Below are 24,740 nucleotides of genomic sequence, written 5' to 3'. Positions count from 1 at the left end.
ACGAGAGGGGAGGATTTCCAGCCCCCCGCTCCCTTCCCTTTTAGTCGCCTTCTACGACACGCAGGGAATACGTGGGAAGTATTCTTTCTCCCCTATCCCCAGGGAAAAATATATATATATTTTTTTTTTTTTTTTATACTTTGTCGCTGTCTCCCGCGTTTGCGAGGTAGCGCAAGGAAACAGACGAAAGAAATGCCCCCCCCCCCCCCATACACATGTACATACACACGTCCACACACGCAAATATACATACCTACACAGCTTTCCATGGTTTACTTCAGACGCTTCACATGCCTTGCTTCAATCCACTGACAGCACGTCAACCCCTGTATACCACATGACTCCAATTCACTCTATTTCTTGCCCTCCTTTCACCCTCCTGCATGTTCAGGCCCCGATCACACAAAATCTTTTTCACTCCATCTTTCCACCTCCAATTTGGTCTCCCTCTTCTCCTCGTTCCCTCCACCTCCGACACATATATCCTCTTGGTCAATCTCTCCTCACTCATTCTCTCCATGTGCCCAAACCATTTCAAAACACCCTCTTCTGCTCTCTCAACCACGCTCTTTTTATTTCCACACATCTCTCTTACCCTTACGTTACTTACTCGATCAAACCACCTCACACCACACATTGTCCTCAAACATCTCATTTCCAGCACATCCATCCTCCTGCGCACATCTCTATCCATAGCCCACGCCTCGCAACCATACAACATTGTTGGAACCACTATTCCCTCAAACATACCCATTTTTGCTTTCCGAGATAGTGTTCTCGACTTCCACACATTTTTCAAGGCTCCCAAAATTTTCGCCCCCTCCCCCACCCTATGATCCACTTCCGCTTCCATGGTTCCATCCGCTGACAGATCCACTCCCAGATATCTAAAACACTTCACTTCCTCCAGTTTTTCTCCATTCAAACTCACCTCCCAATTGACTTGACCCTCACCCCTACTGTACCTAATAACCTTGCTCTTATTCACATTTACTCTCAACTTTCTTCTTCCACACACTTTACCATACTATTCGCCATTTCCCGCGATAGCGAGGTAGCGTTAAGAACAGAGGACTGGGCCTTTTTTGGAATATCCTCACCTGGCCCCCTCTGTTCCTTCTTTTGGAAAATTAAAAAAAAAAAAAAAAAAAAAAAAAAAGAGAGAGAGGGGAGGATTTCCAGCCCCCCGCTCCCTCCCCTTTTAGTCGCCTTCTACGACACGCAGGGAATACGTGGGATGTATTCTTAATCCTCTATCCCCAGGGATAGGTTAGGTCATCTTTCCAACAAAAATCTGATAAACACATCCCCTAAAAACCTTGCTTCTAACTTATTCTGCATTCAGTCACTTCTATCACTCTATTAATCAGCATTTCTGCATACACTTTTCCTGGTATACTTAACACCTTGTTCTAAATTATTCTGCATTCAGTCACTTCCATCACTTTATCAATCAGCATTTCTGCACACACTTTTCCTGGTATACTTAACAGACTTATTCCCCTATAATTGCTATGTATATCCTTAGCACCTCTTCCTTAGAATATCTATCTATCTATCTATCTATATCTCCCTCATCCTGTGACTCACTTCCACTTCCATGGTTCCATCCGCTACCAAATCCACTCCCAGATATCTAAAACACTTCACTTCCTCCAGTTTTTCTCCATTCAAACTTACCTCCCAATTGACTTGTCCCTCAACCTACTGTACCTAATAATCTTGCTCTCGTTCATATATCCTCTCAGCCTTCTTCTTTCACACACTTTACAAAACTCAGTCACCAGCTTATGCAGTTTCTCATCCGAATCAGCCATCAGTGCTGCATCATCAGTGAACAACAAGTGACTTGTTGCCCAAGCCCTCTCATCCACAACAGACTTCATACTTGCTCCTCTCTCCAAAACTCTTGCATTCACCTCCCTAACAAACCCATCCATAAACAAATTAAACAAACATGGAGACATCATGCACCCCTGCCGCAAACCGACATTCACTGAGAACCAATACTTTCCTTTTTTCCTACTCGTAAACATGCCTTACACCCTCGATAAAAACTTTTAAATGCTAGCAACTTGCCTCCCACACCATATACTATTAATACCTTTCACAGAGCATCTCTATCTACTCTATCATATGCCTTCTTCAGATCCATAAATGCTATATACAAATCCATTTGTTTTTCTAAGTATTTCTCATATACACTCTTCAAAGCAAACACCTGATCCACACATCCTTTACCACTTCTGAAACCACACTGCTCTTCCCCAATCTGATGCTCTGTACATGCCTTCACCCTTTCAATCAATACCCTCCCATATAGTTTCCCAGTAATACTCAACAAATTTATACCTCTGTAATTTGAACAATCACCTTTATCCCCTTTGCCTTTGTACAATGGCACTATGCATGCATTCTGCCAATCCTCAAGCACCTCACCATGAGCCATACATACAGTGAATATCCTCACCAACCAGTCAACAACACAGTCACCCCCTTTTTTAATAAATTCCATTGCAATACCATCCAAACCTGCCGCCTTACCGGCTTTCATTTTCCGCAAAGCTTTCACTACCTCTTTTCTGTTTACCAAATCATTCTCCCTGACCCTCTCACTTCGCACACCACCTCAACCAAAACACCCTATATCTGCCACTTTATCATGTAACACATTCAACAAACCTTCAAAATACTCACTCCATCTCCTTTTCACATCACCACAACTTGTTATTACCTCCCCCCCGTTAGCCCTCTTCACTAATGTTCCCATTTCTTCTCTTGTCTTACACACTTTACTTACTTCCTTTCAAAACATCTTTTTATTCTCCCTAAAATTTAATGATACTCTCACCCCAACTCTCATTTGCCCTCTTTTTCACCTCTTGCACCTTTTTCTTGACCTCCTGCCTCTTTCTTTTATACATCTCCCAGTCATCTGCACTATTTCCCAGCAAAAATCGACCAAATACCTCTGTTCTCTTTCACTAACAATCTTACTTCTTCATCCCAAAACTCACTACCCTTTCTAATCTGCCCACCTCCCACCTTTCCCATGCCACAAGTATCTTTTGCGCAAGCCACCACTACTTCCCTAAATACATCCCATTCCTCCCCCACTCCCTTTACATTCTTTGCTCTCACCTTTTTCCATTCTGCTCTCAGTCTCTCTTGGTACTTCTGCACACATGTCTCCTTCCCAAGCTCACTTACTCTCACAACTCTTTTCACCCCAACATTCTCTCTTCTTTTCTGAAAAACTCTACAATCTTCACCTTCGCCTCCACAAGATAATGATCAGACATCCCTCCAGATGCACCTCTTAGCACATTAACATCCAAAAGTCTCTCTTTCACGCGCCTATCAATTAACAAGTAATCCAATAACGCTCTCTGGCCATCTCTCCTACTTACATAAGTATACTTATGTGTCTCTCTCTTTTTAAACCAGGTATATCCAATCACCAGTCCTTTTTCAGCACACAAATCTATAAGCTCTTCACCATTTCCATTTACAACACTAAACACCCCATGTACACCAATCATTCCCTTAACTGCCACATTACTTACCTTTGCATTCAAATCACCTGTCACTATAACCCAGTCTCGTGAATCAAAACTGCTAACATACTCACTCAGCTGCTCCAAAACATGCCTCTCATGATCTTTCTTTTCATGCCCAGTTGCATAGGCAACAATAATCAACCATTTCTCTCCATCTACTTTCAGTTTTACCCATATCAATCTAGAGTTTACTTTCTTACACTCTATCACATACTCCCATAACTCCTGTTTCAGGAGTAGTGCTACTCCCTCCTTTCCTCTTGACCTCTCACCAACCCCTGACTTTACTCCCAAAACATTCCCAAACCACTCTTCCCCTTTACCCTTGAGCTTCGTTTCACTCAGAGCCTAGACATCCAGGCTCCTTTCCTCAAACTTACTACCTATCTCTCCTTTTATCTCATCTTGGTTACATCCACACACATTTAGACACCCCACTCTGAGCCTTCGAGGAGTGACTTCTGTTTCCCATTTTAGAAAGTTAAAATACAAGGAGGGGAGGTTACTAGCCCCCCGCTCCCGTCCCCCTTTAATGACACGCGGGGAATGCATGGGAAGTATTCTTTCTCCCCTATCCCCATATATTTTTTTTTTTTTTGCTTTGTCGTATATACACATGTATATACATACGTCCACACACGCAAATATACATACCTACACAGCTTTCCATGGTTTACCCCAGACGCTTCACATGCCTTGATTCAATCCACTGACAGCACGTCAACCCCGGTATACCACATCGCTCCAATTCACTCTATTCCTTGCCCTCCTTTCACCCTCCTGCATGTTCAGGCCCCGATCACACAAAATCTTTTTCACTCCATGTTGTTCGCTGATGATACAGCGCTGGTGGCTGGTTCGTGTGAGAAACTGCAGAGGCTGGTGACTGAGTTTGGTAAGGTGTGTGGAGGAGGAGAGTTGAGAGTAAATGTGAATAGGAGCAAGGTTATTGGGTACAGTGGGGTTGGGGGTCAGGTCAATTGGGAGGTGAGTTTGAGTGGAGAAAGACTGGAGGAAGTGAAGTGTTTTAGATATCTGGGAGTGGATCTGGCAGCGGATGGAACCATGGAAGCGGAAGTGGATCATAGGGTGGGGGAGGGGGCGAAAGTTCTGGGGGCCTTGGAGAATGTGTGGAAGTCGAGAACATTATCTCAGAAAGCAAAAATGGGTATGTTTGAAGGAATAGTGGTTCCAACAATGTTGTATGGTTGCGAGGCGTGGGCTATGGATAGAGTTGTGCGCAGGAGGATGGATGTGCTGGAAATGAGATGTTTGAGGACAATGTGTGGTGTGAGGTGGTTTGATCGAGTGAGTAACGTAAGGGTAAGAGAGATGTGTGGAAATAAAAAGAGCGTGGTTGAGAGAGCAGAAGAGGGTGTTTTGAAGTGGTTTGGGCACATGGAGAGGATGAGTGAGGAAAGATTGACCAAGAGGATATATGTGTCGGAGGTGGAGGGAGCAAGGAGAAGAGGGAGACCAAATTGGAGGTGGAAAGATGGAGTGAAAAAGATTTTGTGTGATCGGGGCCTGAACATGCAGGAGGGTGAAAGGAGGGCAAGGAATAGAGTGAATTGGAGCGATGTGGTATACCGGGGTTGACGTGCTGTCAGTGGATTGAATCAAGGCATGTGAAGCGTCTGGGGTAAACCATGGAAAACTGTGTAGGTATGTATATTTGCGTGTGTGGACGTATGTATATACATGTGTATGGGGGGGGTTGGGCCATTTCTTTCGTCTGTTTCCTTGCGCTACCTCGCAAACGCGGGAGACAGCGACAAAGTAAAAAAAAAAAAAAAAAATATATATATATATATATATATATATATATATATATATATATATATATATATATTTTTTTTTGCTTTGTCGCTGTCTCCCGCGTTTGCGAGGTAGTGCAAGGAAACAGACGAAAGAAATGGCCCAACCCACCCCCATACACACATATATATATATATATATATATATATATGAGTGTGTTAGTGGTTTTGATGCACGAGACCGGGTCATAGTGATGGGTGATTTGAATGCAAAGGTGAGTAATGTGGCAGTTGAGGGAATAATTGGTATACATGGGGTGTTCAGTGTTGTAAATGGAAATGGTGAAGAGCTTGTAGATTTATGTGCTGAAAAAGGACTGATGATTGGGAATACCTGGTTTAAAAAGCGAGATATACATAAGTATACTTATGTAAGTAGGAGAGATGGCCAGAGAGCGTTATTGGATTACGTGTTAATTGACAGGCGTGCGAAAGAGAGACTTTTGGATGTTAATGTGCTGAGAGGTGCAACTGGAGGGATGTCTGATCATTATCTTGTGGAGGCTAAGGTGAAGATTTGTATGGGTTTTCAGAAAAGAAGAGTGAATGTTGGGGTGAAGAGGGTGGTGAGAGTAAGTGAGCTTGAGAAGGAGACCTGTGTGAGGAAGTACCAGGAGAGACTGAGTACAGAATGGAAAAGGTGAGAACAATGGAAGTAAGGGGAGTGGGGGAGGAATGGGATGTATTTAGGGAATCAGTGATGGATTGCGCAAAAGATGCTTGTGGCATGAGAAGAGTGGGAGGTGGGTTGATTAGAAAGGGTAGTGAGTGGTGGGATGAAGAAATAAAAGTATTAGTGAAAGAGAAGAGAGACGCATTTGGACGATTTTTGCAGGGAAAAAATGCAATTGAGTGGGAGATGTATAAAAGAAAGAGACAGGAGGTCAAGAGAAAGGTGCAAGAGGTGAAAAAAAGGGCAAATGAGAGTTGGGGTGAGAGAGTATCATTAAATTTTAGGGAGAATAAAAAGATGTTCTGGAAGGAGGTAAATAAAGTGCGTAAGACAAGGGAGCAAATGGGAACTTCAGTGAAGGGCGCAAATGGGGAGGTGATAACAAGTAGTGGTGATGTGAGAAGGAGATGGAGTGAGTATTTTGAAGGTTTGTTGAATGTGTTTGATGATAGAGTGGCAGATATAGGGTGTTTTGGTCGAGGTGGTGTGCAAAGTGAGAGGGTTAGGGAAGATGATTTGGTAAACAGAGAAGAGGTAGTGAAAGCTTTGCGGAAGATGAAAGCCGGCAAGGCAGCAGGTTTGGATGGTATTGCAGTGGAATTTATTAAAAAAGGGGGTGACTGTATTGTTGACTGGTTGGTAAGGTCATTTAATGTATGTATGACTCATGGTGAGGTGCCTGATGATTGGCGGAATGCGTGCATAGTGCCATTGTACAAAGGCAAAGGGGATAAGAGTGAGTGCTCAAATTACAGAGGTATAAGTTTGTTGAGTATTCCTGGTAAATTATATGGGAGGGTATTGATTGAGAGGGTGAAGGCATGTACAGAGCATCAGATTGGGGAAGAGCAGTGTGGTTTCAGAAGTGGTAGAGGATGTGTGGATCAGGTGTTTGCTTTGAAGAATGTATGTGAGAAATACTTAGAAAAGCAAATGGATTTGTATGTAGCATTTATGGATCTGGAGAAGGCATATGATAGAGTTGATAGAGATGCTCTGTGGAAGGTATTAAGAATATATGGTGTGGGAGGAAAGTTGTTAGAAGCAGTGAAAAGTTTTTATCAAGGATGTAAGGCATGTGTGCGTGTAGGAAGAGAGGAAAGTGATTGGTTCTCAGTGAATGTAGGTTTGTGGCAGGGGTGTGTGATGTCTCCATGGTTGTTTAATTTGTTTATGGATGGGGTTGTTAGGGAGGTAAATGCAAGAGTTTTGGAAAGAGGGGCAAGTATGAAGTCTGTTGGGGATGAGAGAGCTTGGGAAGTGAGTCAGTTGTTGTTCGCTGATGATACAGCGCTGGTGGCTGATTCATGTGAGAAACTGCAGAAGCTGGTGACTGAGTTTGGAAAAGTGTGTGGAAGAAGAAAGTTAAGAGTAAATGTGAATAAGAGCAAGGTTATTAGGTACAGTAGGGTTAAGGGTCAAGTCAATTGGGAGGTGAGTTTGAATGGAGAAAAACTGGAGGAAGTGAAGTGTTTTAGATATCTGGGAGTGGATCTGGCAGCGGATGGAACCATGGAAGCGGAAGTGGATCATAGGGTGGGGGAGGGGGCGAAAATCCTGGGGGCCTTGAAGAATGTGTGGAAGTCGAGAACATTATCTTGGAAAGCAAAAATGGGTATGTTTGAAGGAATAGTGGTTCCAACAATGTTGTATGGTTGCGAGGCGTGGGCTATGGATAGAGTTGTGCGCAGGAGGATGGATGTGCTGGAAATGAGATGTTTGAGGACAATGTGTGGTGTGAGGTGGTTTGATCGAGTGAGTAATGTAAGGGTAAGAGAGATGTGTGGAAATAAAAAGAGCGTGGTTGAGAGAGCAGAAGAGGGTGTTTTGAAGTGGTTTGGGCACATGGAGAGGATGAGTGAGGAAAGATTGACTAAGAGGATATATGTGTCGGAGGTGGAGGGAACAAGGAGAAGAGGGAGACCAAATTGGAGGTGGAAAGATGGAGTGAAAAAGATTTTGTGTGATCGGGGCCTGAACATGCAGGAGGGTGAAAGGAGGGCAAGGAATAGAGTGAATTGGAGCGATGTGGTATACCGGGGTTGACGTGCTGTCAGTGGATTGAAGCAAGGCATGTGAAGCGTCTGGGGTAAACCATGGAAAGCTGTGTAGGTATGTATATTTGCGTGTGTGGACGTATGTATATACATGTGTATGGGGGGGGGGTTGGGCCATATCTTTCGTCTGTTTCCTTGCGCTACCTCGCAAACGCGGGAGACAGCGACAAAGTATAATAAAAATAAATAATATTTATGGATCTTGAGAAAGTATGTGACAGAGTCGAGGGAAATGCTTCATGGAATGTGTTAAGGATATATAGGGTAGGGGAACAACTGTTGGTTGGTGTGAAAGCCTTCTATAGAGGAGCAAATGCATGTGTAAAAAGGATAGATAGTTGAGCAAAAGTTTCGATATACATGTGGATGTGAGGCAGGGCTGTGTGATCACCGTGGCTTTTCTAATATATAAATGGATAAAGTGATAAGAGATAAAATCAAAACTAGGGAAAGGAGGTGCAGAGATGGAGTATGGCAGTGAGATATGGTGGCTAGTGGCAAGCCTGTTTGTTGATGATATTGTGTTGTTTGCTGAGAATGAAGAGGAGCTGCAGAAGGTTGTGTGTTTTATGATGTGTGTAAGCGTAAGTCATTGAAGGTAAGTGCAAGGAAAAGTAAAGTAATGATATTTGAAGGAAACAGAGTGAAAGTACATATTATGTAAAACTATATAGAGTGAAAGAAGAAAGTGTACTAAACTATGAGAGAATTTAAGTATTTAGGAGCTGTCTGGGATGAGTTTGGTGATATGGATGGAGAGGCAAGGGAGAAGGCAGCACAGGGTAGAAGAGTCATTGGGTCCCTTAATAGAGTAATGAAGGATAGAGGTGTAAGTATGGAAATGAAGAGAGGATTAAGGGACAGCATAGTCTTCCCAACCCTGACCTATGCAGTCAAAACTTGGATATGGAATGAGCCACAGAGGTTGAGAATAAAGGCTGTGGAGATAAACTATTTGATAGGAGCTTATGGTGTGACTAGATGGAGTGAAGGAAGAATTGAAGCACTATATGAGAGATGTGGTATGACAAGGAATGTAAAGGGAATGAATTGTGGAATGGTAGAGTAGGTGAAATGTAATACTTTGAGGTGGTTTGGACATGTGGAAAGAATGCAAGACTGGGTGTTTACAAGGAGAGTGTATGATAGTACAATTACAGGGGTTGGTGTGAGAGGAAGACCACTTGTGAGATGGGCAAATAGGGTGGAAGAATGCATGGAATGGTGTATGCAAGGGAGGCATGTCAGGTAGGGAATAAATGGAGACTTGCTGTAGCCACCCCTTTGATGGGAGTTTCTGGAGGGAGTGGGCATCAGAGATGTAAATAGATAGAATAGAAGTTATAGCAGCTGTTTTATGCAAATGATGCTGTGGTGTTAGCTACATCAAAGAGATGTTTTGAATGGCAGGCTGGTTTAGAGATGTATGTTGAAGGAGGATGCTGAAGGTGAATGTGGATAAAATTAAGGTACTAGTTTTTGTGCTACCTGCATAGCTTGGATAAAATTAAGCTATTGATTTTTGTGTTAGCTGCATAGCTTGGATAAAATAAAGGTATTGATTTTTGTCTTAGCTGCATAGCTTGGTAAACACTTATGGGTTACTTTGTTCATTGTTACTGTCATCTTCCCATCCATCACCTAGCATCAATCTATCATTTGTTTGTTCATTGTCTGCCTATCCACCATCCATCATCTGTGTTATCATTGGGAGTCGCACCTTAAAGTTCATCATGACCTCGTTTACAACCTGAAAAGTCAAAGTCAGATTCTCATAAAACTTTATACAATTGTTTTCTAGCATCGAAAGAATTGAATTCCATAAAACCCATAACTATTTGGATTGTGCTTCATTCATGTTTTCTATAAAAAGATATAGCATATAGCTAGACCATCATAACTTGAGGAAAATTCAACCTTTGGTCACTAAACTTTATTCATTTCATTCCCCTCATTTGAAGAACTGAATGACAGAAGATCCATAACTCTGATACTCAAGTCACTTATAGAAATATTTAATGTGAAATTTAATGTGACTTATAACCCAAAGAAAATGTCTACACTTGGCCATGAAACTTTATAGAGTACAGTTGTTTTCTATCATCTAGAGAGCTGAATGTCAAAAGACACATAATTTGATTAAAAAGGAAGGGAGGTCATTTTGTAAGGTCAATTTGCAGTGCAAAGAACTGAAAATTGTGGATGAATTTAAACATTTTGAGGTCAAGTTTAGTAAAAAGGATGGTTGTGTGAAAACAGGTTCACAGCAGTTATGTATGAGGAAAAAATTTGGGATGCATTGAAGTATGGTGGATGGATAAGATTTAAGCAGACTGTGTAAGAAAATCAGGTAAGAAATTATTTTTCCTGAATGGCTCAGTGCTCTGCATCTGATGTTCTCCTTACCAAAGTAGGAAAGGAAAATTTATAAACAGTATTTCTGTGATAAGGGCAGATTTACTTACATGCACTTCTCCATTTTTTTCAGTTTGTACCTCATTTGGATTGGCATGTAAGTTTCGAGTTGTTTGGATTTATTGGCTTAGTGTGGGTGGTGTGTTGGCTGCTGACCTATCATGATCCACCCATACTGTCAGATGAAGAGGGACAGCAGCTGACTGAAAAGGTATTACGACATAGGTATTTAAAGCTCTTATTTTCTCATGAGATTAAATGCTTCAAACATCAGAAAAGTATGATTCAGTATGTTTGTAGTACCTTAACTTTACCTACAGTCAGAATTGTGGATGTAGAATCTTCTCCAAGCTCTTTAAATGCAACTTTACATGTAACTAAGGAGGTGCAAATGATGTCAATTTGTGGATTTCAAGCAAAGTATTTATTGTCTGTTTTTAAAGGTATTATGGTGCTCCTGTCAACTAATCTTATTGATAAATCTTTCCATATGTTAACAATCCTGTTGAAAAAAGTACTTTGCCAATTAATTTGTGTCTGTTACTGCTACTGAAGTCAGACAAATCTAGCCTAAAGTAACTGCTTAAAGTGAGATTATCAAAGCTAATGCCTTACATCCTTGGTAAAAACTTTTCACTGCTTGTAGCAACTTACTCCCACACCATATACTCTTAAGACCTTCCACAAAGCATCTCTATCAACTCTATCATATGCCTTCTCCAGATCCATAAATGCTATATACAAATCCATCTGTTTTTCTAAGTATTTCTCACGTACATTCTCCAAAGCAAACGCCTGATCCACACATCCTCCACCACTTCAGAAACCACACTACTCTTCTCCAGTCTGATGCTTTGTACGTGCCTTCACCCTCTCATTCAATACCCTCCCATATAATTTCCCAGGAATACTCAACAAACTTTTGCCCATGTAGTTGCATCACTCACCTTTATCCGCTTTGCCTTTGTACAATGGCACTATGCAAGCATTCTGCCAATCGTCAGGCACTTCACCATGATCCAGACATACACTGAATATTCTTACCCCAGATGCTTCACATGCCCTGGTTCAGTCCATTGACAGCACGTCGACCCTGGTGTACCACATTGTTCCAATTCACTCTATTCCTTGCACGCCTCTCACCCACTTTTATGTTCAGGTCCCAATTACTCATAATCTTATTCACTCCATCCTTCCACCTCCAATTTGCTCTCCCACTTCTCCGTGTTCCCTTCACCTTTGAAACATATATCCCCTTTGTCAATCTTTCCTCACTCATTCTCTCCATATGTTCAAACCATTTCGACACTGTTCTGCTCTCTCAACCTTACTCTTTTTAATTCCACAAATCTCTCTTACCCTTACATTATTTACTCCATCAAACCACCTCACACCATATATTGTCCTCAAACATTTCATTTCCAACATATCCACCCTCCTCCATACAACCCTATCTATTGCCCATGCCTTGCATCCATATAACATTGTTAGAACCACTGTTCCTTTAAACATACCCATTTTTGCTCTTTAAGATAATGTTTTCTCCTTTCACAAATTCTTTATCACTCCCAGAACCTTCGCCCCCTCCACCACCCTCTGACTCGCTTCCAATTACATGGTTCCATCTGCTGCTAAGTCCACTCCCAGATGTCTAAAACACTTCTTCCAATTTTTCTCCATCCAAACTTACATCCCAATCAACTTATCCCTCAACCCTACTGAACCTAATAACCTTGCTCTTAATCACATGTACTCTCAACTTTCTCCTTTAACACACTTTTCCAAACTTGGTCACAAACCTCTGCAGTTTCTCACACAAATCAGCCACAAGAGCTGTATCATCAACGAACAACAACTGACTCACTTCCCAGGCCCTCTCATCCACAACAGACTGCATACTCGCCCCTCTCTCCAAAACTCTTGCATTTACCTCCCTAACCTCCCCATCCATTATCATATTATACGACCATGGGTACATCATTCTTCCTTCTCATATACATGCCTTACAGCCTTCTTAAAAACTTTTCAGTGCTTCTAGCAACTTAACTTCCACACCGAATAACTCCTAAAACCCTCTGTAGAGCATCTCTATCAACCCTATCATATGCCTTCTCCTGATCCATAAATGCTACATACAAATCCATTTGTTTTTCTAAGTATTTTGCACTTACATTCTTCAAAGCAAACACCTGATCCACACATCCTGTACCACTTCAGAAACCACACTGCTCTTCCACATCTGATGCTCTGTACGTGCCTTCACCCTCTCATTCAATACCCTCCCATATAATTTCCCAGGAATACTCAACAAACTTTTGCTCATGTAGTTGCATCACTCACCTTTATCCCCTTTGCCTTTGTACAATGGCACTATGCATGCATTCCACCAATCCTCAGGCACTTCTCCATGGTCCATACTTACATTGAATATCCTTACCAACCAATCAACAACACAGTCACCCCCTTTCTTAATAAATTCCATTGCAATACCATCCAAACCCGGTGCCTTACTGGATTTCATCTTCCACAAAGCTTTCACTACCTCTTCTCTCTTCAATTAATTCTCCCTGACCCTTTCACTTTGTACACCACCCTGACCAAAACACCTTATATCTGCCACTCTTTCAACAAACCTTCAAAATACTCTCTCCATTTCCTTTTCACTCCATCACTCTGTTATCACTTCCTCACTTGCTCCCTTCACCGATGTTCCCATTTTTTCTCTTGTCTTACACACGTTATTTACCTCCTTCCAAAACATCTTTTTATTCTCCCCAGAATTTATTAATACACTCTCAACTCTTGCACCTTTCTCTTGACCTTTTACCGCTTTCTTTTATACATCTCCCAGTCATTTGCACTACCTCCTTGCAAATATTGTCCAAATGCCTCTCTTTTCTCATTCACTAACAACCTCACTACCCTTTCTAATCTGCCCACCTCCCACCTTTCTCATACCACATGCATCTTTTGCGCAAGCCATCACTGCTTCCCTAAATACATCCCATTCTTCCTCCACACCCCTCACATTATTTGCTCTCACCTTTTGCCACCATTCTACACTCAACCTCTCTCCTGATACTTCTTCACTTAAGTCTCCTTTCCAACCTCACTTACTCTCACCACTCTCTTCTCCACATTTTCTCTTGTTTTCTGAAAACCTACAAATCTTTACCTTTACCTCCATAAGATAGTGATCAGACATTCCACCAGCTGCCCCTCTAAGTACATTAATATCCAAAAGTCTCTTTTTTACATGGCTATCAATTAACACATAATCTAATAATAACCTTTGACCGTCTCGCCAACTTACTTACGTATACTTATGTATATATCTTTTTAAACCAGGTATTCCCAATCACTAGTCTTTTGTCAGCTAACAAATCTGCAAGCTCTTCACCATTTCTATTCACAACACTGAATACCTCATGTACACCAATTATACCCTCAACTGCCACACTACTCACCCTTGCATTTAAATCACCTATCACTAATACCTAGTTGCATGCGACAAAGCTGCTGACACTTTCTCAGCTGCTCCCAAAACACTTGCCTCTCATGATCTTTCTTCCCATGACCACATGCATAAGCACCAATAATCACCCATCTCTCTCCATCCACTTTTAGTTTTACCCACATCAATCTAGAAATTACTTTCTTATACTCCGTCACACACTTCCACAACTCCTGCCTCAGGCGTTGTGCTACTCCTTCCTTAGCTCTTGTTCTCTTACCAACCCCTGACCGTACTCCCAAGACTTTTCCAAACTATTTTTCCCATTTGCCTTTGAGCCTCATTTCACTCAGAGCCAGAACATTCATCCAGGTTTCTTTCCTCAGACATGCTACCTATCTCTCCTTTCTTCTCATCTTGGTTACATCAACACATTCAGAAACCCCAATCTGAACCTTTGAGGAGGATGAGCACTCCCCGCTTGACTCCTTCCTCTATTTCCAGTTTTAGAAATTGAATTACAGGAAGGGAAGGATTTCCAGCCCCCTGCTACCACTCCCTTTAGTCACCTTTTATGACTAGCAGGGAATATGTGGAAAGTATTCTTTCTCCCCTCTCTCCAGGGATAAAGTGAGGTCGGTGAGAATGATTTGGTCAAGAGAGGAGAGGTAGGGGAAAGTTTGAAGATGAAATCCAGCAAGGCAGTGGGTTTGGGTGGTACTGCAGTAGAATTTATTAAGAAAGGGGGTAACTTTGTTGTTGACTGGTTGTTAAGGATATTCATTATATGTATGGATCATGGTGAAGTGTCTGGTTATTGCCATTGTATACAGGCAAAGGGAATAAAGGTGACTGTTCAAACTTCAGAGGTATAAGTTTGTCGAGTATTCCTGGAAAATTGTATGGGAGGGTATTGATTGAAAGGGTGAAGGTATGTACAGAGCATCAGATTGGGGAGGAGCATTGTGGTTTTAAAAGTGGTAGAGGATGTTTGGATCATGTGTTTGCTTTGAAGAATGTGTGTGAAAAATACTTAGAAAAACAGATGGATTTGTATGTAGCATTTATGGATCTGGAGAGGGTATATAATAGGTTTGATAGAGAAGTTTTGTGAAGGTCTAAAATGTGTATGGTGTGGTAGGTAAGCTGCTAAAAGCTGTGAAAAGATTTTTTCAAGGATGTAAGGCATTTGTACTAGTAGGAAGAGAGGAGTGATTAGTTCCTAGTGAAGGTCAGTCTGCGGCAGGGATGTGTGATGTCCCTATGGTCGTTTGATTTGTTTATGGATGGGGTGGTTAGGGAGGTAAATACATGCGTTTTGGAGAGAGAGAGAGAGGCGAGTATGCAGTCTGTTAGGGATGAGAGGGACTAGGAATTAGTCAGTTGTTGTTTGCAGATGATACAGCACTGGTGGCTGATTTGAGTGTGAAACTGCAGAAGTTTGGAAAAGTGTGTGAAAGAAGAAAGTTGAAAGTAAATGTGTATAAGGTTATTACGTTCAGTAGGGTTGAGGAATAAGTTAGTTAGGATGTATGTTTGAATGGAGAAAAACTGGAGGAAGTGAATTTTTTTAGATATCTGGGAGTGTCCTAGCAGCGAATGGAATGATGGAAGTGGAAGTGAGTCACACAGTAGAGAGGGGGTGAAGGTTCTGGGAGTGATGAAGAATGTGTGGAAGGAGAGAAAGTTCTCTCAGAGAACAAAAATGGGTATGTCCAAAGGAATAGTAGATCCGACAATATTATATGGTTGCAAGGCATGGGCTATAGATAGGGTTGTATGGAGAAGGGTGGATGTGTTGGAAATGAAATTTGTGTGGATAATATGTGGTGTGAGGTGGTTTGATCCAGTAAGTAATGACAGGTTAAGAGAGATGCGTGGAAATACAATGAGTGTGGTTGAGAGAGCGGAAGAAGGTTTGTTGAAATGGTTTGGACATATAGGGAGAGTGAATGAGGAAAGATTGACAAAGAAGATATGTCAGAGGTGGAGGGAATGAGGGGAAGTGGGAGACCAAATTGGAGGTGGAGGGAATGAGGAGAAGTGGGAGACCAAATTGGAGGTGGAAGGATGGAATGACAAAGATTTTGAGCAATTGGGACCTGAACATACAGGAGGGTGAGAGGTGTGCAAAGAATAGAGTGCATTGGAGCAGTGTGGTATATCGGGGTCGACATGCCAACAGTGGACTGAACCAGGGCATGTGAAACGTGGGGTAAATCATGGAAAGGTCTGTGGGTCCTGGATGTGGACAGGGAGCTGTGGTTTCTGTACATTACACATGAGAGCTAGAGACTGAGTGTGAACAAATGTGGCCTTTTTTGTCTGTTTTCTTGGTGCTACCCTGCTGAAGCAGGGGATAGCGATGCTGTTTCCTGTGAAGTGGGGAATGCCTGGAATTGATGAAGGCAAGCAAGTATAAATATGTATATGTGTATATATGTCTGTGTATGTGTATGTAAATGCATGTATATGTGTATATGTTGGTATGTATATGTATGGGTGTTTATGTATGTATATATATATATATATATATATATATATATATATATATTTTTTTTTTTTTTTTTATACTTTGTCGCTGTCTCCCGCGTTTGCGAGGTAGCGCAAGGAAACAGACGAAAGAAATGGCCCAACCCCCCCCCCATACACATGTACATACACACGTCCACACACGCAAATATACATACCTACACAGCTTTCCATGGTTTACCCCAGACGCTTCACATGCCTTGCTTCAATCCACTGACAGCACGTCAACCCCTGTATACCACATGACTCCAATTCACTCTATTTCTTGCCCTCCTTTCACCCTCCTGCATGTTCAGGCCCCGATCACACAAAATCTTTTTCACTCCATCTTTCCACCTCCAATTTGGTCTCCCTCTTCTCCTCGTTCCCTCCACCTCCGACACATATATCCTCTTGGTCAATCTCTCCTCACTCATTCTCTCCATGTGCCCAAACCATTTCAAAACACCCTCTTCTGCTCTCTCAACCACGCTCTTTTTATTTCCACACATCTCTCTCACCCTTACGTTACTTACTCGATCAAACCACCTCACACCACACATTGTCCTCAAACATCTCATTTCCAGCACATCCATCCTCCTGCGCACATCTCTATCCATAGCCCACGCCTCGCAACCATACAACATTGTTGGAACCACTATTCCCTCAAACATACCCATTTTTGCTTTCCGAGATAATGTTCTCGACTTCCACACATTTTTCAAGGCTCCCAAAATTTTCGCCCCCTCCCCCACCCTATGATCCACTTCCGCTTCCATGGTTCCATCCGCTGACAGATCCACTCCCAGATATCTAAAACACTTCACTTCCTCCAGTTTTTCTCCATTCAAACTCACCTCCCAATTGACTTGACCCTCACCCCTACTGTACCTAATAACCTTGCTCTTATTCACATTTACTCTCAACTTTCTTCTTCCACACACTTTACCAAACTCAGTCACCAGCTTCTGCAGTTTCTCACATGAATCAGCCACCAGCGCTGTATCATCAGCGAACAACAACTGACTCACTTCCCAAGCTCTCTCATCCCCAACAGACTTCATACTTGCCCCTCTTTCCAGGACTCTTGCATTTACCTCCCTTACAACCCCATCCATAAACAAATTAAACAACCATGGAGACATCACACACCCCTGCCGCAAACCTACATTCACTGAGAACCAATCACTTTCCTCTCTTCCTACACGTACACATGCCTTACATCCTCGATAAAAACTTTTCACTGCTTCTAACAACTTGCCTCCCACACCATATATTCTTAATACCTTCCACAGAGCATCTCTATCAACTCTATCATATGCCTTCTCCAGATCCATAAATGCTACATACAAATCCATTTGCTTTTCTAAGTATTTCTCACATACATTCTTCAAAGCAAACACCTGATCCACACATCCTCTACCACTTCTGAAACCGCACTGCTCTTCCCCAATCTGATGCTCTGTACATGCCTTCACCCTCTCAATCAATACCCTCCCATATAATTTACCAGGAATACTCAACAAACTTATACCTCTGTAATTTGAGCACTCACTCTTATCTTATATATATATATATATATATATATATATATATATATATATATATATATATATATATATATGCAGTTGAGTGGGAGATGTATAAAAGAAAGAGACAGGAGGTCAAGAGAAAGGTGCAAGAGGTGAAAAAGAGGGCAAATGAGAGTTGGGGTGAGAGAGTATCATTAAATTTTAGGGAGAATAAAAAGATGTTCTGGAAGGAGGTAAATAAAGTGCATAAGACAAGGGAGCAAATGGGAACTTCAGTGAAGGGCGCAAATGGGAAGGTGATAACAAGTAGTGGTGATGTGAGAAGGAGATGGAGTGAGTATTTTGAAGGATTGTTGAATGTGTTTGATGATAGAGTGGCCGATATAGGGTGTTTTGGACGAGGTGGTGTGCAAAGTGAGAGGGTTAGGGAAAATGATTTGGTAAACAGAGAAGAGGTAGTAAAAGCTTTGCGGAAGATGAAAGCCGGCAAGGCAGCAGGTTTGGATGGTATTGCAGTGGAATTTATTAAAAAAGGGGGGTGACTGTATTATTGACTGGTTGGTAAGGTTATTTAATGTATGTATGACTCATGGTGAGGTGCCTGAGGATTGGCAGAATGCGTGCATAGTGCCATTGTACAAAGGCAAAGGGGATAAGAGCGAGTGCTCAAATTACAGAGGTATAAGTTTGTTGAGTATTCCTGGTAAATTATATGGGAGGGTATTGATTGAGAGGGTGAAGGCATGTACAGAGCATCAGATTGGGGAAGAGCAGTGTGGTTTCAGAAGTGGTAGAGGATGTGTGGATCAGGTGTTTGCTTTGAAGAATGTATGTGAGAAATACTTAGAAAAGCAAATGGATTTGTATGTAGCATTTATGGATCTGGAGAAGGCATATGATAGAGTTGATAGAGATGCTCTGTGGAAGGTATTAAGAATATATGGTGTGGGAGGCAAGTTGTTAGAAGCAGTGAAAAGTTTTTATCGAGGATGTAAGGCATGTGTACGTGTAGGAAGAGAGGAAAGTGATTGGTTCTCAGTGAATGTAGGTTTGCGGCAGGGGTGTGTGATGTCTCCATGGTTCTTTAATTTGTTTATGGATGGGGTTGTTAGGGAGGTGAATGCAAGAGTTTTGGAAAGAGGGGCAAGTATGAAGTCTGTTGGGGATGAGAGAGCTTGGGAAGTGAGTCAGTTGTTGTTCGCTGATGATACAGCGCTGGTGGCTGATTCATGTGAGAAACTGCAGAAGCTGGTGACTGAGTTTGGTAAAGTGTGTGAAAGAAGAAAGTTAAGAGTAAATGTGAATAAGAGCAAGGTTATTAGGTATAGTAGGGTTGAGGGTCAAGTCAATTGGGAGGTAAGTTTGAATGGAGAAAAACTGGAGTGGATCTGGCAGCGGATGGAACCATGGAAGCGGAAGTGGATCATAGGGTGGGGGAGGGGGCGAAAATCCTGGGAGCCTTGAAGAATGTGTGGAAGTCGAGAACTTTATCTCGGAAAGCAAAAATGGGTATGTTTGAAGGAATAGTGGTTCCAACAATGTTGTATGGTTGCGAAGCGTGGGCTGTGGATAGAGTTGTGCGCAGTAGGATGGATGTGCTGGAAATGAGATGATTGAGGACAATGTGTGGTGTGAGGTGGTTTGATCGAGTAAGTAACGTAAGGGTAAGAGAGATGTGTGGAAATAAAAAGAGCGTGGTTGAGAAAGCAGAAGAGGGTGTTTTGAAATGGTTTGGGCACATGGAGAGAATGAGTGAGGAAAGATTGACCAAGAGGATATATGTGTCGGAGGTGGAGGGAACGAGGAGAAGTGGGAGACCAAATTGGAGGTGGAAAGATGGAGTGAAAAAGATTTTGTGTGATTGGGGCCTGAACATGCAGGAGGGTGAAAGGAGGGCAAGGAATAGAGTGAATTGGAGCGATGTGGTATACCGGGGTTGACGGGCTGTCAGTGGATTGAATCAAGGCATGTGAAGCGTCTGGGGTAAACCATGGAAAGCTGTGTAGGTATGTATATTTGCGTGTGTGGACGTATGTATATACATGTGTATGGGGGTGGGTTGGGCCATCTCTTTCGTCTGTTTCCTTGCGCTACCTCGCAAACGCGGGAGACAGCGACAAAAAAAAAAAATATATATATATATATATATATATATATATATATATATATATATATATATATATATATATATATATATATATATATATTTTCCCTGGGGATAGGGGACAAAGAATACTTCCCACGTATTCCCTGCGTGTCGTAAAAGGCGACTAAAAGGGGAGGGAGCGGGGGGCTGGAAATCCTCCCCTCTCGTTTTTTTTTTTAATTTTCGAAAAGAAGGAACAGAGAATTGGGCCAGGTGAGGGTATTCCCTCAAAGGCCCAGTCCTCTGTTCTTAACGCTACCTCGCTGCTGCGGGAAATGGCGAACAGTTTGAAAGAAAGAATATATATATATATATATATATATATATATATATATAAATGAGAGTTGGGGTGAGAGACTATCAGTAAATTTTAGGGAGAATAAAAAGATGTTCTGGAAGGAGGTAAATAGGGTGCGTAAGACAAGGGAGCAAATGGGAACTTCAGTGAAGGGCGTAAATGGGGAGGTGATAACAAGTAGTGGTGATGTGAGAAGGAGATGGAATGAGTATTTTGAAGGTTTGTTGAATGTGTCTGATGACAGAGTGGCAGATATAGGGTGTTTTGGTCGAGGTGGTGTGCAAAGTGAGAGGGTTAGGGAAAATGATTTGGTAAACAGAGAAGAGGTAGTAAAAGCTTTGCGGAAGATGAAAGCCGGCAAGGCAGCAGGTTTGGATGGTATTGCAGTGGAATTTATTAAAAAAGGGGGTGACTGTATTGTTGACTGGTTGATAAGGTTATTTAATGTATGTATGACTCATGGTGAGGTGCCTGAGGATTGGCGGAATGCGTGCATAGTGCCATTGTACAAAGGCAAAGGGGATAAGAGTGAGTGCTCAAATTACAGAGGTATAAGTTTGTTGAGTATTCCTGGTAAATTATATGGGAGGGTATTGATTGAGAGGGTGAAGGCATGTACAGAGCATCAGATTGGGGAAGAGCAGTGCGGTTTCAGAAGTGGTAGAGGATGTGTGGATCAGGTGTTTGCTTTGAAGAATGTATGTGAGAAATACTTAGAAAAGCAAATGGATTTGTATGTAGCATTTATGGATCTGGAGAAGGCATATGATAGAGTTGATAGAGATGCTCTGTGGAAGGTATTAAGAATATATGGTGTGGGAGGCAAGTTGTTAGAAGCAGTGAAAAGTTTTTATCGAGGATGTAAGGCATGTGTACGTGTAGGAAGAGAGGAAAGTGATTGGTTCTCAGTGAATGTAGGTTTGTGGCAGGGGTGTGTGATGTCTCCATGGTTGTTTAATTTGTTTATGGATGGGGTTGTTAGGGAGGTAAATGCAAGAGTCCTGGAAAGAGGGGCAAGTATGAAGTCTGTTGGGGATGAGAGAGCTTGGGAAGTGAGTCAGTTGTTGTTCGCTGATGATACAGCGCTGGTGGCTGATTCATGTGAGAAACTGCAGAAGCTGGTGACTGAGTTTGGTAAAGTGTGTGGAAGAAGAAAGTTAAGAGTAAATGTGAATAAGAGCAAGGTTATTAGGTACAGTAGGGTTGAGGGTCAAGTCAATTGGAAGGTGAGTTTGAATGGAGAAAAACTGGAGGAAGTGAAGTGTTTTAGATATCTGGGAGTGGATCTGTCAGCGGATGGAACCATGGAAGCGGAAGTGGATCATAGGGTGGGGGAGGGGGCGAAAATTTTGGGAGCCTTGAAAAATGTGTGGAAGTCGAGAACATTATCTCGGAAAGCAAAAATGGGTATGTTTGAAGGAATAGTGGTTCCAACAATGTTGTATGGTTGCGAGGCGTGGGCTATGGATAGAGTTGTGCGCAGGAGGATGGATGTGCTGGAAATGAGATGTTTGAGGACAATGTGTGGTGTGAGGTGGTTTGATCGAGTGAGTAACGTAAGGGTAAGAGAGATGTGTGGAAATAAAAAGAGCGTGGTTGAGAGAGCAGAAGAGGGTGTTTTGAAATGGTTTGGGCACATGGAGAGAATGAGTGAGGAAAGATTGACCAAGAGGATATATGTGTCGGAGGTGGAGGGAACGAGGAGAAGAGGGAGACCAAATTGGAGGTGGAAAGAAGGAGTGAATAAGATTTTGTGTGATCGGGGCCTGAACATGCAGGAGGGTGAAAGGAGGGCAAGGAATAGAGTGAATTGGAGCGATGTGGTATACAGGGGTTGACGTGCTGTCAGTGGATTGAATCAAGGCATGTGAAGCGTCTGGGGTAAACCATGGAAAGCTGTGTAGGTATGTATATTTGCGTGTGTGGACGTGTGTATGTACATGTGTATGGGGGGGGGTTGGGCCATTTCTTTCGTCTGTTTCCTTGCGCTACCTCGCAAACGCGGGAGACAGCGACAAAGTATAAAAAAAAAAAAAAAAAAAAAGAAAATATATATATGAGTGGTTTGAAATGGTTTGGTCACATGGAGAGAATGAGTGAGGAAAGATCGACAAAGAGGATATATGTGTCAGAGGTGGAGGGAACGAGGAGAAGCGGGAGACCAAATTGGAGGTGGAAGGATGAAGTGAAAAAGATTTTGAGTGATTGGGGCCTGAACATACAGGAGGGTGAAAGGTGTGCAAGGAATAGAGTGAATGGGAACAGTTTGGTATACTGGGGTCGACATGCTGTCAGTGGATTGAACCTGGGCATGTGAAGCATCTGGGGTAAACCATGGAAAGTTTTGTGGGGTCTGGATGTGGAAAGGAAGCTGTGGTTTTGGTGCATTACACATGACAGCTAGAGACTGAGTGTGAACGAATGTGGCCTTTGTTGTCTTTTCTTAGCACTACCTCACACATGTGCGGGGGGAAAGGGGTGCCATTTCATGTGTGGCGGGGTGATGACGGGAATGGATGAAGGCAGCAAGTGTGAATATGTACTTGTGTATAAATGTATATGTTTGTGTATGTATATGTATGTATGCGTTGATATGTATAGGTATGTATGTGTACCTGTGTGGGCATGTATGTATATACAAGTGTATGTGGGTGGGTTGGGCCATTGTTTTGTCTGTTTCCTTGAGCTACCTCGCTAACACGGGAGACAGCAACAAAGTATAACAAATAAATATGAGTGGATGGGCTATTCTTCATCTGTTTCCTGCGTTACCTTGCTGATGTGGGAAATGGCGATCAAGTATAATGAATTAATATAAATATATATATGTAGCGTTAATGGGATGGCCTTGATCAGGGCCTCAGCTGCCTGTACCATCTCAGTTAACATAAAAAAAAAAATTATACAACAATCACAACTTTTGGAAAACAGATTTTATCATGATGATTTTGTAGGGTTTTCATGAATGGAGGACATGGTTATGCATATGTTTATGTAATTGCAGGACTGAATTGCAGTGTTTTAAAATTCATCACAGAAACAAGTGACTATTAGAAAGAGATATAAGTAGGAAGTGCATTTTTTGGACCATAAGATTTAATCGTTATTGCTTCCTCACACTGAGATGTTGTGCAGGCTTGAATTAAAGGAGATATGTTCATTGTGAGAAGGGGAACAGGTATTAGAGTGATGAGGGGTAAGAAATTGAGCTGATGTATGTAATTTGGGATCATTAGCATAAGAAAGAATGGGGTTAAAGTTTGAAGAAAGAATATCATTTACAGAGAAAAGAAAGAGAGTTGGCAATAGGACAGAATCCAGAGGGACACTATTGTTGATAAGTTACTCTATCAGTTACCACTGCAGTGGAATAACTACAGAGGGAACTGTGTATAAGAGAAGAGAGAGAGGAAAAGTCAAAAGAAAGAAGTATGGTATACAAGGGCTTATACTATACCCTTTCAGATACTTTGTAGGTATCAATGGCCATGAGAAATGATTCCCCAAAATCATTGAAAGAATTGAACCAGAGGTGAGTCACATTGAAAAGACAAAATCTCCAGTAGACCCAAGCACTGAGAAAGCTGGATTGGTGATCATAAAGGAGGAAATGAGATTCTAAGTATTTGGAAAAAATAAGAGTTAAGGAGAGTTTCAGAGCAGAACTGGGAGCAGTAACATGATAGTTGTAGGGGTAAGAATGGTCTCCCTTCCTAGGGGTCTTCTTTACAAAGACAGAGAGTAATATACACAGCATAAAAGACATCCTTAAAAAGGTTTAACTCTTCTAGCATAGAATGAAACAAAATAGGTGAGGAAGGATTGAAGCTAACTCCTTAGGACTTAAGGAGGTATGTCATCTGGGCTATGTATGTTGCCTATTTGGTGATACGAAAGTTCTTGGAAGTTCCTGCTGTGGAAAATATAGGAGTGGGGATAGATTCAGCAGGAGGAGGTAGGAGAGGAAAAATAGATATGAAATCATACAATTGGAGTTAGAAGAGAATAAGGTACTGAAAAGAAGGGCTTTTTATAATTTGGAGAGTCAGCTATAGATTGATATGGTCAAAAGAAAGGAGGATATTTGAATTTATAGAAATTATTTGAGATAGTTTTGGTTGAGATCAGATAGCTTTAGCAGTAGAAGTCATAGTAGCACATTTTCTTTATATGAAATTGTGCTAGGCATTATTAATTATAGCTGTATAATGATTCTGAGCATGCGAGAGTCCAACAAATTTATGGCCTTTGGTCCCCAGCATCATGGGGTGCTAAGA

At 41.9% G+C, this 24,740-nt stretch overlaps 1 protein-coding gene across 2 annotated transcripts in view; it reads left to right on the top strand.

Annotated features, from left to right (window-relative positions):
• The window catches only part of LOC139762047 (uncharacterized), a 149,520-nt gene that overhangs the window by 72,962 nt on the left and 51,818 nt on the right, over positions 1-24,740 (top strand). For both annotated transcript variants that reach the window (XM_071686818.1, XM_071686823.1), the window contains exon 5: positions 10,596-10,733. In XM_071686818.1, the coding sequence (XP_071542919.1) occupies positions 10,596-10,733 (138 nt within the window). The remainder of the gene's footprint in view (positions 1-10,595; positions 10,734-24,740) is intronic.

The sequence above is a fragment of the Panulirus ornatus genome, chromosome 3 (genome assembly GCF_036320965.1).
Source record: "Panulirus ornatus isolate Po-2019 chromosome 3, ASM3632096v1, whole genome shotgun sequence".
In the NCBI taxonomy this organism is placed as follows: Eukaryota; Metazoa; Arthropoda; class Malacostraca; order Decapoda; family Palinuridae; genus Panulirus; species Panulirus ornatus.
This window is presented reverse-complemented; position numbering and strand designations above follow the sequence as displayed.